Here is a 19,407-nt window from a genome sequence, read left to right on the forward strand (position 1 = left end):
GAAAACACATTGTTGACATTATTCATGTTATTACGTGCTGATTTCAACATTGTTGCAACTCTACTAGTTAAAGTAGAATTAGATTCACCATATTAAATGACTTTTTTTTATGATGTATTCCTTATATTGTTGTCTGTGGATAAAAGGAATCCCACGTAGATTCATAATCAATTTTTGATATTTCTTCGTTTAGATAAGAACTTAAGTGTTTTTTTGTATTTATGTTATTTGTATTTTTTTGCTCTAGATATAGTGGACACAATTTGTTACGGAATGACAGACAAATCACTATAGTGCGTCTATCATTAGGCGGGGCCTTAATAAATAGTTTCTGTAAGGTAGGCCAACCTACAACTGGAAAATTGGAGAAAAGTGGAGACTTGACAGATATTTTACCTATCAATAGACCTGACAGCCCTCAGATAGGTCTTGTAAGATACTTATGTATCAGTTACTTTGGGAATTTACTCTGTTCAGATGATAAGATTTAGAATTTATTTTGGATATGCACTCACTATTCCTGTTTTTCATTTTTGGCAGGATATTTGGTGCAACTATTAAACATGCTTTATTGATTTCAGTAGCCTTGCATTGTTTATCTAAAAGGTTGTGTGTGTCATACAAGTAAGATGATTAGCTAGCTATAAAAGCAGGTTTAATCCAAAATTTTCTACATTAGAAAATGACTGTTCCAAGGTGTTATCCATTCGTTTGATGTGTTTGAGCTTTTGATTTTGCCATTTGACTATGGAGTTTCTGTTTTGTATTTTCCTTAAAGAGATCTGTATTTTTTCTAAGAAGTGCAGACAATAAGCCATCATAAGGTTGTTTTGAAATAATCATGTGTATAAGTTATAAATCTTATATCAGGCTTAATCTCTCTTCCGGATTCAATCACTTTACATTTTTATCAGTTTCAAATGTTTCCCCATGAATTGCGCCAATGGAATTTAACATATGATAAATCATTTAATTCTAAGAATGCTATCATGTAAACTCAGCTTTTATTCATGTTTTGATAATTTTCTACTCCACTGATATTGAAGTATAAACATCTACTTTTCTTACTTGGAGAGTTTAATAAGTATAAACAAAGGGATATCCACTTCCACATTAATGCAGAAATAATTTGTTTATGTAAAGAGCTGTGGTGCAGGTTTTCCATACGAGTAATGTATATTAAAACATAGTGAAAAACAAAACAAATAACTATATCATCCACCTTTATTTTATATCTCAGGTTTTAATGGGAATGTTCTTCTTTCAGTTAAAATTAAACTAAATGATAAAGACAATCAACAGATAAAATGATACTTTTCAAAGCACAGTAGATCATTGGCATGCATCATTTATGTTGTTGAACAAATCAAACAGGTAGCATAATAGATATCAAAAGCATAGTTAGATTCTAGCTCATTGATCTCAATATTGTGCAAATTTCTCTTTTATATCCTTTTATTACCACAGAAAAAAGAAATTCAATGTCATATTTCTGAACATTGACTTTCCTGTCCCTTTGATGCTCAGACTTTAAAAGATATACTTCAAATTAATTGCAATTTAGCAAAAGTTAACATATAGAAATGAGCAGAAAAATTCTTGTCAAATCATAAGAAAACTTAAAAGGAAGGCGAGTAAACAATCCCAATGAAAAAACATATTACTAAAATATGAGTTTTTCTACAATGATATAAGGTAACCTTAACCTTTGAAAGATTGACAGATTGATAACAGTTCAAATCCATCTTAGAACATACTAGATAGCCAGGCCACATCCTTACTCTTTCACTTATGATTTTGAAATAAAAAAGATGATTAAACACATACCTGGAGTAAAAACTAGCAAATAAATCTTAGACTGACATTGTTTTTTTTAAATGTCCACTTCATTTGAAATGCTGTATCATTAATTTTCAAATCTTGTGGTAATGAATTTTCTACATTATATAAGATATCAGTACACATATATAGTTGATCCTATCAATACACTTGTGAATATTAAGCAGTTGGAAACAGGCAAAATTTCTTAACTCATCATTTAAATCAAGAAGGTAAATCTCAATGGTTTATCAAATTTAATTTAGTCTAGCTATAGTTTTCACTTTAGAACAGAACCATATTTTGTTGGCACATGGGACATTCGGTATAAAAAAGAGCACTAAATTTCTTCAATAATAAAAATGTTAAAGGTTGGTTAGGTGAAAGTCAACACATATTTTTTTGTAACAAGATTAAAATAAAATAAAGTTAGGTTTGCATTTTCTTGCCGATACTTTAAATTTCTAAAAACAAATACAGAACTAAGTATCAAGACAAAATAATACAGCCAATGACCTCTTATACTTTCTATATCTAAAATGCAATTCATCTAAACTATACTATTTACAAATAGATGGATTTTTACATAGAAATAAATGATTTAATGTATAATAAATATGATAACGTGAATAAAAATAATTTACAAATAAATAAAAATAATCATAAACTATGTAGTAAAAATACTGGAACGTTTAGTTGGATGGAATGGTTACAACACATTAATACTGGACGGATCACAAAATCTGGATGGATTAGTTTTCAATATCACAACTATTCATTCATACCCCTGTCATATAAAATTGACACAACAAACAAAATTTGGTTTTTAAACATATAAACATCATTTAACAACTACAATCAGTATCCTGATTCACAGCATTGGCAATAAATTAACAAAGTGTCCACTCTTTTATGTCTTGTTCCATTATTGTTCTTCAAACATTTAGAACTGTGTCTAAAAATCAGCATTGGCAATAAATTAATAGAGTTCCTCTTCTGTCTTATTCTAATATGAACAGGCTATTATTTGCACTTGGAACTATTTTTAATTATGGAATTTGCTTGATTTCTTGTTATTGAAATTTTTAATAAATTCCATGTTTATTCTGTACTGAAATGTTCTGTGCTGTGCACAACACTTTCTATTACAAAGAAAATAGTAAATTTTCAATAGAATGTACTGTGCCGCACGCAACACTATCTAACCCAAATATATTGTATGGAAAGTGTTATAAACTGCTCAAAAGATCATAATACCAAATAAACATGGAATTTATTAAAAAATTTAAACACAAGAAATTATGCAAATTCCATAATTAAAAAAATAATTCCAAGTTCAAATAATAGCCTGTTTATTGTTAATTATTGTTAGTTTGGAACTATGTGACTGAAAACAATTTGTTTTTCTTGAGGCAGTTATATATATGAAGGCAAGTGAAAACACCAAACGCAAACAACAAATGTATATCAGTTACTCTTATCAATAATAAAAATCCCTGTAGAAATTCTAGTATAAAAATAATTAAATAAAAATGGAATGTTACCATTGAGGTATCTTTTACATATTTCTTATTCAACATCTGATTCTTGTTAGTTTCTGCATTAATAATAAGAAAGCTTAAATGCATGTACAACTAACCCTGCCTCGATAATCTTCAAAGGAAACAAGGCAAGACAATTATATTGTTTTAAAGAACTATGTGTTTTTTTCCTCGACGAGACAGCAACCCTAACGACCTAACGACAAAAAACCTGACTTAGTAGTAATGTAGTCAAATTGTTACAAAACAAAGGATTTTGATTTTACATGGATTTTTTAAGTAGTTAGTGTCAGGGTTTATAGAATATCTCTTTGTCAGCAGTGTTGAAAGTATCTGTCATTATTTTTATCAAAAATCTTAGTTATTATCTGCCCCTCCCATCATTTATATACACTTTGAAAAGACAACAAATTAGATTATTTCATCATGATAACATTTGAACACTTTAAAATATATAGAAAATGATTTAGGATCAAGTCTTATGACATCTTTGATATCACAGATTTCATATATATCACATATTCAATAATAAGATAAATGTGTATCAGAATTGACATTAGTGATGATTATATTTTATGCGTTCAATGATTACTTTAGTACTAGCATGACATGTGTGAATTTGAACACAATGTTATATGTGAGATAAAATGGACATGAGTATTCAAACATATTTTTTTTTTACAAAATTCCAGAAATTTCATCAATAATCATCAAATGTTTAATGTTTTTGCTGATTCCTTATAACGTAAAACGGAAGTATTCTACCTGATTAAATATACTATATTATAGAAATCCTAAATGAAGTAGGTTTTTTTTATAAATACATCTTATTAATACATGCATTTATTTCTTCAACAAGTTCCCACAAAGGCCTAAATTATCTGGAGCTCAAATTCCTCAATCTTACTTAACTTAAATACCTTATGGTGTTCATACAAAAAAAATTATTTATTGAATGAAAATGTGACAACTAAATATGGAAATATGTTCTGGACCTGTATAATGCAAGTATATTTCTTTGAAGATTATCATTCACAACCAAGACATTAGATATGTAACACAGTAATGGAATGTTATTTGAATATAATATTAACATTAAAAAACATCATCAAAATTACAATTTAAAAAATAAAAAAATGGTTGATAGTTGAAATATTGGTATCACTTTAGTTCAGCATCACAGGTAAATTTGATTACACTTAGAACTACACAGCTACCACTCTGGAACTCAGATTTTACATAATCAAATTTTTCATATTGTGCACATTCAAACAGTGAAAAATAATTTGTAATTCAACATTTTTTCCAGCAAACTAAATGCTCTATATGTAGATGTTTCCCAAAATAGGGAAAAAAATTGATAACAAAATATTGTGATTACAAAGTCGTTTCACAGAGTGATATGCAGAATCTTGTCTGAACACCTAGTGTTTATATATTGGCACCTCTTTGTATTTTACATATCTCTGCTTCCACACTTTTTTTTAACTGGTAATGTATATTAAGCATCTGTGTCAAACACTTATACAATAAATGTTACTTCTGTCTTTTAAATAGTGAATACAATGTAGTATATATTTAATTAAAGACAGCCAACATACTGAGTTCAACTCAGAAATTAAGGAGCATGCTCCAAAGTTTTATGAAAGACAATTTAGTGACACTTTAGGCCTTTTTACCCTGCAGAGCAGCCAAGCCTGATGATGAGATTGTACCAATATCTTGGGCATAACTACCAAAGTAATCTTTAGGGGCCCCAGCAGACGGCACATTTGTAGCATTACTGAACTGTTTCCTTCCATAGATGGGCTTTTGTGGCTTATTTTGAGCTGATATTGGTCTTGAACCAGGTACCTGCAAAATGCAAAAAAATATATTGATCTGAAAAATGAAACAATTGTAAGAATTTGGATATGTAAACTTTAATATCAAAGATGCTTAAAACATTATCTAAACTTTTGAAAAATACTTTGCCATTACTTCAAAATTTTATTAAACATCGAACAAGTTCATAAAAAATTTGACCAATACTACAGGTTAAATTATTAAATTGACTATCTTATAGGAAAAACAATATAAAAAATTTAAATAAAATAAAACTTGTAAATAAGAAAAATAAAATTCTTACTAGAATAAACTTGGCTACAGTAAAAAATCTAAATACTGGAAAAAATAATGCCCAGTAGCAATAGGATAATTCAAAAAACTATATGAATTGCAAATGACTCTTATACCCAAGCAATGAATTAATGATAAAAAGCATTCAAATACTAGATATGTGCAGTTAAACAGTTTCTGTACTAAAAGCAGTGCTGCTATAAGTTGTACATAATACATCAAGTGCCAACAAATATATACAATTCACACATGTGCAGATGACAAAACAGCTGGAAAATTATAACTGATTAATCACAATAATCAGAAAGCTTGCTTTGATTTAATTGTCAAATTTTATACCCTTTTTTATTTATATGCATATAAAGTATGAATTTAGAAACACGTTTTACTACTGTTATCCTTGTGATGGCCATATATAGTGTTGAAATAGAATTCCCAAAACATACAGATTACATATGAGTACTGTACACCAATTAAGTGAGTATATGTACAAAACAAGATATTTTAAAGGTGTTATAAGCATAGCTTCCAAACAAAATTTAAACTAGCCAAATATTTTTGCTTATTCCCATTTTAACCTTTAGACCTTGAAGGGTATCAATGATATTTTCAGTAGTTTGAACATTTTTGATTCATAATTCAATCTCACCTGCGCACATGCAGGTTTTTTTGCTTAAATCCTTCATTACCTTTCTTGTAATGAGGGCTATTAAAGTATGGGTTGTTTTTTATAGTTCTTATTCATCATGTCACTTTTAAAACTGGAAACGTGTGGCTGATTAAAACAGGAGGTATGGTCAAAAGGATCCCATAAACTTTTAAATTTTTTTTCTGAAAGATGTTAAATGGCAAACCCAGGTAATATGTCAGATTCATGCTCGGTACAACTAGTCCAGCATATAATTTGTCTGACTAGACTGGATAATATGACTGTTTTTGAAACCCTTGTTTTTAGGCATTGCTTCTTTTTCAGGTATGAATTAATCAGTTCTTAATCGTACTCAATAATCAGTATGTCACTATTTATTTTACAAAAATTTAGATTTAAAGATGAATAAAAAACCTTCCTGTTTTTCCCTAAGAAGTAAAATACCACAGCAACAAGTATACCAGACTATATGTTGCTATCTCTAAGATCCTAACCCTTATAGGAACTATGCCAAAAATAAGAGTTTTCAACTAAAAAATATGACTGGAGAAGGGTAGCTGCTATAAGGTTGACATTTGGATTTCATTATCAAATTGAAATAATCCCCATCAGCTTCTAATTCAAAATTAAAACACGGTATTGTATTCATTTTATTCCTCAACAACAAAGATATTAGGCTGATTATTTCCTGACACAGCAGTATTCAAGAACTAAATTATTACTTTTTTTAGGAATTCATAGTATATCAATTGGTTGCCCCCCTCCCCTCCTTTTGGAAAGAGCCTATGATAGTGCATATCATAACTACAGTATGGATGAAGATGGAGAAAAAAGGATGTGATTGTGTGCATTCATGTGTAACCTATCAAAGCTAGCACAAAACACACTTGAAAACTTACGTAATAATGTGTGTATGATCGGATGGGAGGTAAAGGTTCCATTGCACATTTTAACAACCGGCCAATTCCTGACTGAGAAAAAGGCATTCTTAACACACTGTTTCATGTTATTTCATGACTTTTACAATTTTAATAGCAGTTATTAGAATCAAATTTTACAAAACACCATTATTAGAACATAAAAAACATCAGCAGCTGTCAACAAAATTTCTCTTCCATTTTTGTCAATATTTATTGTTGAGTCAACATGAAACATTATATATTCTAATCTACTGTGCTGTGAATAGCTGCCAATACTTTGGTGCTGTTCTTGTGTCAGAAAAGTGATACTGCATTTCTTGTCTGGTGCAAATCTAAATCATTTTCATAATTTTACCAAAAAGGAAATCCAAATCCCCCCCTCCCCCTTTTATTAAATCAAGAAATGCAGCAGAACACCACAGAGAACAAAAAAAAAGAAATAGTGTTGACAGGAGAGCAAGTTTTAATACACTTCTCTAAGGCATAAACAAGTGTGGAAAAGAACAGAGTTATTTGCAATTCATATGATTTTTGAATGTCATTTGAATGTAATGTAAATATCTAGCGGCATATATATGTCTTTTGTAAACTTATATAAACGTACCAGTCTTGAACTAGTGACACTCAATGCACCAGCTTTTTCATCTCTAGTAATTGTTGGTCCTCTATACAAGCCTGACGTTGGTCTACCTGCCCTGCTTTGGGTCGGAGCTGAGGTGTGTCTGTTTTTTGACATAGGTGGATAAGGATCTGGCTGAACCTGAAAATTTATATAAATTTTTTCAGACTGTGAAGCATTGACAATTAGCACACTATTAAAGGTAATAGTCGTAACTCATAAAGTTTTTTCTTAGGTTTCAAATGCATCAAAACATATTGTAGATTTGACGTATGGTAAAGGCAATTGTCCCTGTGTAACTTGCAGTGCTACAAACCATATACAAGTACAATCATTTCTAAAATTATTGCATGGTAGTGATGCTGATAGATTCAACATTCAAATAGTTTCACAGTTTTCATGTAAAAGCCTTTAATAGCTGACGTTGAAGGCCGTACTTGGACCTATAATTGGTTTTGATTTCTTTATTTGAACTCTTGTGGATAGTTAAGTCATTGACAATCATACCACATCTCCTAGTTTTTAAATACATAGATTAGATATTTAAGCCGTAGAAAAACAACCAACAAGCAAACTTAATATGAATCAGATCGCCTGAAAAAACAATGCTATCAAAATAGGAAAAAATAAAATAAATCTGAAAATCTGTTTGACAATAATAATCTATTATCTAAGATATATAGCACAAAAAACATATTTCATAAACTTTTTTCTCATTCAGTCTACTTTCTGTTTATACAATGGCATATATTTATTATATAAATGAACTAAATGCTCTATAGAACCTCCATGCCTTCCTTTTTCCTCTTTACTTCACCTTTTTAGCCATGGTGGCCATGTTGGTATGCAGATGGGATCATCAGACACCATATTTAAACAGATACTTTAAAGTTTAAGTTTGATTGTGGTTTAGTTTGGATATTGATAGGGAATAGATAGTATTTTAGTGTTTGGTTTGGATAGGCATCTCATTTCCTGACATAAGACAATAATGTATTATGAGGGGTTGTTTTGTACAAAACTTGGATATATTATAGAGTATATGCTTTAGAATAGAACGGAGAAACAAACAAAAAATTACAATAACCAGTTTCCAGCACATCAAATGTTATGAAACAAGGTTAATCAGAGGCTTGTAAACTAGAATCATTAGTTTTCACTACAGAAGTCACATACATGTATTCCTCATTTTTATGTCGTTAAAAAAATATCTTTTGATTACAAAACCTACTTGGGTATCTAAATGTTGTTTAAGTTTAATTTGCTTATAAAAAATACAAAAATATCAAAAATAAAATAAAAAAATAAAAAATATATAAATGAAATAAAAATTTAAAAAAATTAAATATAAAACAGAAACTAATTAAACTTCCTAGCATACAATTTACTCTACTAGATGTGCAATATACAATATTTAAATGGATAAATGAGGAACATGCATGGTTTTAGCCAATGACACACAAGCTATAGATGAGGAAGCTCTATATGGTTACAAGCCTCTGACTCACCTTAATGTTTCTACCATATAGAAACTTATTGGGATGAATACCAAGGTGTTGAGATCTCATAAATATCTCATATAACTGCATCTGAAGTGGTGTGGTATTAAGGTACTATATAAATAACAATGTATCTTAAAGAAAGTCATGAACATGTTTCTATGTTTGTGAATGTCCTTTGAGTCATTTTCTTTCCTCTTTTGAATTAAACATTTCTATCATTTAAAATGCATGGGTTTAAGTTACACAGAAAGTATACATTTTTGTAGGTGTTAAAATCTGTCTCAAACTTGTCTAACATTTATTTTTTCTAAATTCAATAACTTGTTTTGTTTACCACTTATCAATGACAAAACTGAGAGAAAATAATATTTTAACAATTGCCTTAGAAGGTAGATTGGTATCTATGAATAGCAAATATTCAGATTATTATTTTTCTTCAAATCCCTTCAATAATAAACAAAATAAGGTACCAAGAAACAATGTCATATTTTATTTCATGGTATTTATTCTAAGCTAAACTACTCATTAAACCATACTCTGAAAGAAACTGATGATGTCTTAAAATATTTTGTATATGGAATGTTGTACCATATTTAAAGGTGTCCTCTATTGTGACAATATTCATCACAGTTTTGTATATTCCCTTCTATGAATTCTCACAAAATAAAACAGCATGTTATACATTTTGTTCTCACAATGTACCTCATAACCTGACTTAAAAAAAATGACTGGGGTGAGTTGCTTTATATGATTGATTGACTATTTGAGTGCATGCAGATTATGTTGGGTCAGGAAACCAGAGTGCCCAGAAAGAGCCAACGACCACTAGCAGGAAAACTGAATATCTTAGTCAACTATGATTGGATTCGAACACATGTGGGTCAAGAATTAACTACCTCAGTGTTGTGAACTGATTAGACCACTCTGCAAAAGAGACCCCTGGTTGATTTACAGCACTCGGTACAAAATGTTAACTAATATAAAACTTACAGCTGTGGCACTATTAGAATGCTGAACATTGTTTCCAATACTGGTTTTCTGTCTGCTTTGTAACCGTGACCTTGGTGGTTGTTCATGTGTTGTTCTGCCGAATGCTGTCAAAAAAGATTATAATTGAACAAATGTAGAAAATCTAGTCCTGTCTTTAGTTGCAGCTGATTATGTACATCAGACATGCACATATCCCAAAAAGACAAGTTGTGCGATATGTGAATGAAAATTTCTATATCAATCTACATTTTGTACTCTAGTTGTCATGTAAAAGGTTTTTATTTTCTTGTTTTTGTTTTGGGGATTTATTTCCAGCTATAAAACAAATTTATTTCAGCAATTTGCTTTTGATACCTTTATTGTCTTTTAATAAGCAAATGACTTATGTCATGTTTTGTATATTTCAGTGAGCACAGATTTCTTTCCATGAAAAATCTGAATATTCAGAGCGACATGCTCAACTTTTACTTACCTGAAAATGATGATTGATGATGTGGAGCTGAATGTGGATGACCTTCTGATGGATGACCTTTGTAATATATTTTCGGCTCTGCGCCTTTGTCATATTCATTTTCACGATTGTAGGGTTCGCTTGGAGGAGGTTCCTCTGGAGTTCTAGATTTGTGTCGTGTGGGCTGCGGTGCACTTCTCATTTCATGTCTCTTTCGTCGTCTTTCCTGTTTTTTCTGCATAATCATCTGTAAAATGTCCAATTATTTCTTATATTATGTTTTTACTTTATAAAGCAATGTCTGTTAATGCTGTCTATTAGAACTATAGGTAAACTAATGACAGACAAAATGTTTGCCCCTATATATCCAACATATCTAGTCCATGTTCAAAATTTCAAAGGACTTAACTTCACAGAAATCTTTCTGCTTGATTTATTGGTAAATAAAGGATAAATAAGGGAGGCACTGTTTTAAGAACCATATTAATCACTAAATATTTTTTTAACTTTAATTCTAACAAAATTCAAATATTCAAATAAATCAAGTGCCTTCCATTGCCCTGACAGAGACAGATCTTTTTTTTAACAGAACTATAAAGACTATTTTCATCATTTCATAATTATCAGATCTATTGTTTAACCTTTACCTCATACAGTTTACTTCTGTATTCATCAACTGTCAGTTGTGTATCGTCACTTAATGGTGGAACTACATCATAATTTAATCCTATTTCTTCTGATACATTATGAAATCTAGCTACATATGAATGTCGTAATGCTTCGTCAGCAGTTATTCTTTTGTCAGGGTTAAAATGTAAAAGTTTTCGTACTAAATCGGCTGCATCTTTCGGTGCATCTGGTATTAACGATTCTAATGACTTCTTTCCTCTGAAATGTAAAAAACAACTCTTTAGTTACGATAAAATTATATAAGTGACCATGGCCATATATTGCGTACCTTGATCATTACTGGTATAACAGATATATTCTTTTCAAAGTTGTTGGAGAGCATTTGTTTAGCTGAAGTCTTTCAATCTACATAAGAAGAATACTGTGTACAAACAAGAATGCATAGATTTTCATGCTAAGCTGGTACCCCAATATAAGTCTATAAGTTTCATAACTTTTATTTGAGGCATACTAACATTTTAGTGTGGACACCGCAAATTCAGCATTTTTTTTTCATTTATATGGGGACATAGGCTGAGAATGGTGAAAGTTATGATAATGAAATATTACCTAGAGGCAGCTTTCTCTAATACTGAGGCACCATATGCAGATTTAATACTATCTATGTCTGTAATAAAGAAAATATTAATACAATCAAATATTTATGAAAAGTACAGTATTAAAAATAAGACAGATCCCAAGCATTCATTCTTTTTTTGTATTTCATTAATATGTGTTTGTTTCTTGGTGTTTAATGACTTTTTTCATAGACTATAACTGAATCATTGCAGCCCCTTTTTATTGCTAAAGGATGCTTGAATACCTATAGAGAATAACCAACCTTGCAATGCAATGCAAATTTGGCATTTTACTAAAATGTTATAAGAAATATTGCTGAACTATACACTTGAGTTGATAACCTGAAACATATCAAAGATTGATGTACAGTACTATTTTATTTTCATCATAAGACTTTCAAAAGCCTACCACAAAAGCATGAATGGATTGGTTTTAAGCTTCTGATGGCAAATTAAATGCATATTCAGGATAAGAACATGTTGATGTGATACAAATATGAACCAAGCTTTGACGTAAATCAACACACAGAACAGTATTTCTTATGTGCTAGTTCAAAAGGTAGCAGTCCAAAGGAAGACCCTACCTGGACACATTATTCCTTCTTGAACTAGTCTTGGCCTAAAGCTGTATCTATTGGCCTAAAGCTGTATCTATTAGTATCAGGATAGACTTACCTTCTCTACAAGGTTCTGCAATATACGTCATTATTTTCTCTATTTGATTTATTGTGGATGAGCCAGGGAATAATGGTTTTCCTGCCAACATTTCACCAAGTATACATCCTAAACTCCACATATCTACACCTTTGGTATACCTAAAATTAGTAAAAACACATTCAAAACAAATGTCAATAAAAAAAAAATACAATTTTAGCAAATCAATTTCAATACCTCCAACATAATTTAAATTCATAGGTGATTCCTCCATAATTTATAAAGAAGAATTGAGAGGATTCTGCATGAGTTCTGGTTAAGATTTTGTTTATCATTATGAAAGCAATACATATCTCTTCCAACACCCCTACCCTGTAAAATGAATTACCATAGCCTGACTGATCTATTGATATATGCTTTCTTTGCTTTCACTCATGTTTTTGTTAAGTAATAATTTTTTCCATGAAAATAAAGAATATCTACTTAATAGGTTCTTTAAGGAGTAGCAGAACCATGAAAATGATGTCTAAGACCATTAACAATTGCCAGCAAGTAACAAGATAACATTTATTATTATTAAGGAAAAAATAATGAAATTAATATATGATGGATATTTTAATGTAATGTCTCATGCATGTGAAGTTATGTTTATCTAATAGTTCCAGTTGAAATCACATTCATGAGCAAGCCCTGAAATACTAACCTGTGTGAAGCGAGAAGAATTTCTGGAGCTCTGTACCATCTAGTTGCTACATATTCTGTTAAATTAGGATCACCTGTCTCAGCATCTATACCAATCTGAGACAGTGACCTTGCCAGACCAAAGTCACATACTTTGACAACACACTCACTATCCAACAAAATGTTTGATGGCTGAAAATATAATGTTATATCAGATTTATTCATTTTTTACTTAAACTTCCATACTTTGTTATATATAATAACTATTCAAATAGTGACATGCATTTAACTAATTTATAGCAGATCTACAACCACCCCAACTGTTTCTTCTTTGATAGTCATGTATCACTATGGTTTCATTGATTTTTAATAGTTTTCCATTGGTCAAAACTCAATCATGATACTTTTTTCCTGCTTTCAATTGATTTGAAAAATACATTATCTTTTACACAGATCATTGAAAAAAAATGCTTAAGTATTTTCCTGAAATTGCAATGGTTTATGCAGGGGCAGATCCAACCATTTAAAAAAAGGGGGGGGGGTGCCACACCCAGGACAGAGGGGGGGTTCCAAATTATATGTCCCCATTCAAATGCATTGATAGGCCATAAAAAGAAAGGGGGGGGTTCCAACCCCCAGGAAACTTCTGGATCTGTCAATGTTTATGCATGCAATAACTTACGAACCTACAGTAAATAATAGCATGACATACCATTTATTCATTTATTTCCATGATCGTATGTGATTGTATTTTGTATGTATTTACCTCTTGTTTCAAATGTGAATGTAGCAGTGTTTTTAAATAACCATATTGTATTGTTTTCGATCATTTTCATTCTGACATGACAAATTAATTATTTTCATTGTATTGAATTTTTTACCATATAAGGGAATTACCTTATGATCTCTGTGTATTACATTTCCACTGTGTAAATACTTGGTGGCTTTGAGTAACTGGTACATAATATATCTCTTGTGTACATCTTTTAGTATGTTCCCTCTTTTAATTACATTATGTAAATCCGTCTCTGTAATTTAAAATCAAATAATGCATTACTTACCGTAATTTATTTTTGATAACTTTTAAAAATCAAAAATTAAAAACCAAAGCAAAATTGAGATTTTAGTTCAACCATAGGTCCTCACAATGAGATAAATATTGGATATTTTTTTCATAAAATTTTAGTTGATCAACCTTTGAAACAAATTTCCATAAACAGAACTTAATTGTATTTCTTTTGATATTCACTTAGGCTAGACATTTCTTAAAAAAGCCATCTATGGACAATTCTTTTTGGACAAAATCAACATAAATAAATTGATTCGCTGAGTGCAGCTGGATAGACAGCAGAGGTCCAACCCTGAACAGTTGTGGCGAAAATGGACACAATATTTACCCTTGATACAGGTCTGTATTTTGATTGTAATTAAATATTTGACACATAATAGGTTTCTGACACCAAATAACTGTAGTCAAAGAACTTAATTGGTTATATGATTTGAATTTATATAAAAAATTTTGCTTTCCAAAAATAAAATTTTACCACCTTTTTTTGCTTTTGTACAAAACACTATGCTCTTGTGAATTGTCCCCTTTTTTACTTTGTGCAATACACTATGATGTTGCGAATTGCCCCTTTTTGCCCCTAATTCCTAAATGGTTTCAGCCATAACTCCTCAAAGCCATTCCTGACCATCCCTTTGTGGTATGGAAACTTGTGGTATAATTTCAGAGAGATCCATACACCATTCCATAAGTCATTGTCTGGAAACTAGGAAAATACTTATTGATTAATGCATCCTTGTGACCTTCTGCTGTTGTTTTTTTTCTATGGTCGGGTTGTTGTCTCTTTGGCACATTCCCCATTTCCATTCTCAATTTTATCCTACTGTTATTACACAAATGCAAGTTTGAAGATATGAAATATAAACCCTCATGTATGTATTTTTAAGTGATTTTGGTCCATAGTAAATGAGGCATAAAATGTAGCCTACCAGAATCTGAATTAAACTACAGCATGTACAGTAGTTCTAATTTTCTTATTTCATGCTTTTACTAAATTAAAAAATCCCAAACTTACCCATAAACTCAAAGACCAGATAAATGTCCTTGTCATTTTCTGCTTTTATGACATTATGTAATTTGATTATATTAGCATGGTCTCCAAATTCCTGTAGGAACATAATCTCTCTGAAAGTTCTCTGAAAAACAAGTACACATGTATAACAATTTATGTAAAGTAATCACTTATAAAAGACTCAACAAAATATAACTTTTGCTTTAATGTTTAACATCTGCACATATTGGCCTGGTGATGCATCTGGTGATAGCAGACTATATATCCATTGTACTATCATTGACTATTCAGTCATTTAAAATATGGTAATATGATGCTTTAGTCATGTTAGTTGTTTGAAGGTAATGCTGTAATATGAAATTTATGTTATTATAGATGTTGTTTTATGTATGGATTAGAAGCTATGATTTCTTAAAAAAAAGAAAGAAAAGATGCCATTAGAAAATTCCAGGTTAAGCAAAATGATGTAAACAACAGACGGGTGATTGTCAAAGAACATTGGGGATTAGCCAAGCAAAATAGTCTATCTAATGTTATATAACAATGTAGCAATTCTACTACATGTATTTACATTTTTAAGACACCTTTTTTTAAATTATATATATACATGTATCTGTGCATGAGAAGTTTGTATTTTTTAAGAGTGTTAAGAATTTTTACACTTGTGTTCCTTTCCTTTTTTTAAAAATCAGAACTTTATCACTGTGAAACAATGTTATTACAAATGTATTTCCTTAAGTTACAAGACTTGCTTCAAAACATGATAGAGTATACATTGTACATATCTATCTCCCTACCTGTGCATCTGTCTGATTTCTAAAGGCATCAAAGATCTTTTTGACTGCAACAACCTCACCGGTTCTCCTATCAATTGCTTTCCATACAATACCATATGCCTGTTAATATAAAAATATATAATTATAAATGTATATATAATGTACGCACACTTAAAAGATGACACATTTAGTTTGTTCAAAAAACCACTTTATAAATTAAATGAATATATTTCCTCTGTATACAACTATGTTTGGTCATCAAATGTTACATACAATGTATCCATGCATATTTACATTTAATCACTTGGAAGCATTTTTTAAGTCTCAAATTAATTCAAATGTGTTCTTGGTTCTGTAGGTGATCAAGCCCCAAAGCTAGGACTAAGTCTTGGTTCTGTAGGTGATCAAGCCCCAAAGCTAGGACTAAGTCTTGGTTCTGTAGGTGATCAAGCCCCAAAGCTAGGACTAAGTCTTGGTTCTGTAGGTGATCAAGCCCCAAAGCTAGGACTAAGTCTTGGTTCTGTAGGTGATCAAGCCCCAAAGCTAGGACTAAGTCTTGGATTTCTTTCAACATCAGGTTATTTTGGGGACAACAAATTTGGGTAATTCATTGATATGAACGATAAAAACATTAAATTATTAGTTTTAAATCAAATAAATTAAGGTCAATCCATAAATTACATGTAGTTCAAATCTAATTTGATAAGTTAATGATAATCTCAAATGGTTTTTAATGACAATGCATACATTTGTACATACATGTAGCATATATAACAGTTACAGTATATTGATATTGGACACTTTTTTTTATGGTAAGAGTGGTATAAGATGACATACCATATATAATATGTATACATATACAATGAGCTTACAATGGTACAGGACTTGCTTCCATAATCCATTTATAGTGACAACAGCTAGACATACATTATTATGTAACATACATATCACACTTCATGCTAAATTGTGATAATTGGAAATACATGTACAATAATATAGCACAGAATCAGTAAACCAACAAATAAGTGGACTTAATTTTTTTTATGTGTTACATATTTGTTTTTTTATTTTTTTATATAAATAAGGCCGTAATTTTTCTCGTTTGAATTGTTTTACATTGATATTAACTGCCAAAAAGCATAAATGTTATAGATACAACCACTGAACTTCAGTCTCTTGATTGAGGACAGACACATTTAGAATATTGCAGGGTTAACTTACATGTTTAGAGACGCCACCCCCCCCCCCCCCCTAAACCTGTGACAGTGCCAGTGGTGTACATTTTTGTAACTTCAATACATACATGTAGAGAACCATTTACTGAACATGCCAAAAACGCAAAATCCAAATACATGTGTAGTGTACCAGCCTCGTCTATCAGATGTTATAATTACTTCATTTTAACCTGTTAATGAAGTCTGCATTATCCACATGATATTTTATTATTATCATCTACAGTAGTACTACCTGTGACCTATAGAGGGTTATAATGCCCTTTACCATCAGGCATCAAACGGTAATTTTCGGCTACAGTTACAGGGATCTCCATGGATGAAAATTAAACGATAGAGGAACTTTCACCATTACAAACCATGTCTACACGGTACAGTGTGCGCGATCGGAAGTATTTTATCACTCTATACAAGGAATGGTGAACATGCTAATTCATTGCTAATTTAAATTATATTTATTTGAATTTTCATTATAGAGTTAGAAGTATCAATATTTTCATTTATTGCCGTTTTTAACCATTCAAATGCCAAGTCTTCATGGTCCCCCTTAGTCGAGATTTATTCGAGAATGACCAAAAGCTGTCATGAAGGTCCCCATGTAGATTTCTTGTATTTTTGGTAATTGTTATGGGGGTTAAAAATCATATGATGTGGAGCTTATTTTTCATGGACACTGTCAAATTCAGAACCCGTTACCGGTATGACTGATTTGCAGGAACAACAAAACGATTTGTACGGGTTATGTAAAAGGTTAAAGAGATTTGTAAAGCAAACGTTGACAAATGAAAAGATTTTTAATGACTTTATCTGGCAAATTGATGCTGTGCAACATGCATCTTTCGAGTCTGAATAGAAACCGGAAACGCGGATGTATCAATTTGATTGTAATATACGAAATTAATTCGGAATTACGATACGATATTTCTTTACAGGAAATATTTAAGTTTTTACTTTTAAACTTTTAAAGTAATTCTAAATTATCGTTACAGCAGTACTCGAGTTATTTGCGAGGAAATAATATTTATTGTTTTGCGTCTTATTTTGTACTTCTTAAAAAAGGGGGATGCTGATTGCGTAAGTCAAAATAAAACACTTGTTCGACTTGTTAAACTGTTTTCTTTGTAACTGGATTAGTAATTTATTTATTTAATCTAAATTATCGATGAAGTTTTGAACGATGGCGGAAGACAATTTAACGATGGCGCGAGTCATTTGACGATGGCGCAAGACATTTGAACGATGGCGGGGCGCCATCGTTAAACAGGCCATGGAGATCCCTGCAGTTAGCGTCAAATTGGTTAAATTTTTATCGTGATTCGTCAAAATATTCTTATTGTGATTCGTCAGATGTCTCAAATAATTATTGTTACCGTTATTTTTTGGGAAAAACAGCGTGATTCGTCAAATTCTGCTGATTTTTTTTATGATATCGTCTAAAAGAAAGTGTACATTTTATCGTCATGCACTTAGAATTACCGTTAACATCATTTGTCAAGAATTTTTACTGTTATACGTAATGAAGGCACCCCATTACTACCCTCATTATACTTTCCCTATACCTGGACCCAAATATTTTATACCAGGTAAACAAATACCGGGTTCGGCTTCAAAGTGATCTGTTTGCATTTTCGATCATTATCAAAAGTTAATATTTTTTTCTAAATTCATATGGGACTGGTCATTTGATAAAAAAAACATTCGAGACTAAACCGAAACTTTGACGGGGATTACAGACGTCAAAGTCACTGAAAATCAAGTATCAACACATAATTTCTGGGCTGTCATTGCGGCAACATTCGTTAGAAATGCGTTCACAATTACGTTTAAGTGAGAAACTAACACCGTTTATTTGTCCAGAGTATAAAATACTAACCCCTTTACCGAGCCGCTTCTTGATTTCATACTTTTTGGTTATATGGGGCTCTATTTCAGTACTCATATTTTCAGACCATTAGTTTGATTACATCAAATTCAGACATGAATGCCAAATCACTTATAAATAAATCCTACGCTATAATAAAGTTCCAATCATGAATCGGTTTACGAACGAAATCACGCTGTGTTCGTTTTTAATAATATATTTTAAAGACTTTAACCAGATTTTAGATATGTCAAAAGACAAAACTATGAC

General features: G+C 30.8%; 1 protein-coding gene across 3 annotated transcripts; it reads right to left on the bottom strand.

Moving 5' to 3' along the window:
- Positions 1 to 1,210: 1,210 nt before the first annotated feature.
- Positions 1,211 to 19,355, bottom strand: LOC139481641 (extracellular signal-regulated kinase 2-like). Of its 3 annotated transcripts, none has more exons than XM_071265083.1 (12): positions 19,150 to 19,355; positions 16,066 to 16,164; positions 15,272 to 15,392; positions 14,088 to 14,218; positions 13,213 to 13,382; positions 12,531 to 12,670; positions 11,848 to 11,905; positions 11,256 to 11,496; positions 10,630 to 10,855; positions 10,158 to 10,261; positions 7,651 to 7,806; positions 1,211 to 5,213 (listed from the first exon to the last, which is right to left on the bottom strand). In XM_071265083.1, the coding sequence occupies exons 1-12, from the start codon at positions 19,213 to 19,215 to the stop codon at positions 5,025 to 5,027; spliced, it is 1,701 nt and encodes a 566-aa protein (XP_071121184.1). In that variant the 5' UTR covers positions 19,216 to 19,355; the 3' UTR covers positions 1,211 to 5,024. The 3 variants fall into 3 exon arrangements, with proteins under 3 accessions (XP_071121184.1, XP_071121193.1, XP_071121200.1); XM_071265092.1 differs by lacking the exon at positions 1,211 to 5,213 and adding an exon at positions 6,949 to 7,097 and having other exon boundaries at positions 19,150 to 19,301; XM_071265099.1 differs by lacking the exons at positions 1,211 to 5,213; positions 7,651 to 7,806 and adding an exon at positions 9,132 to 9,254 and having other exon boundaries at positions 19,150 to 19,301.
- Between the last annotated feature and the right edge of the window lie 52 nt (positions 19,356 to 19,407).

Source organism: Mytilus edulis, chromosome 1 (genome assembly GCF_963676685.1).
Source record: "Mytilus edulis chromosome 1, xbMytEdul2.2, whole genome shotgun sequence".
NCBI lineage: Eukaryota > Metazoa > Mollusca > Bivalvia > Mytilida > Mytilidae > Mytilus > Mytilus edulis.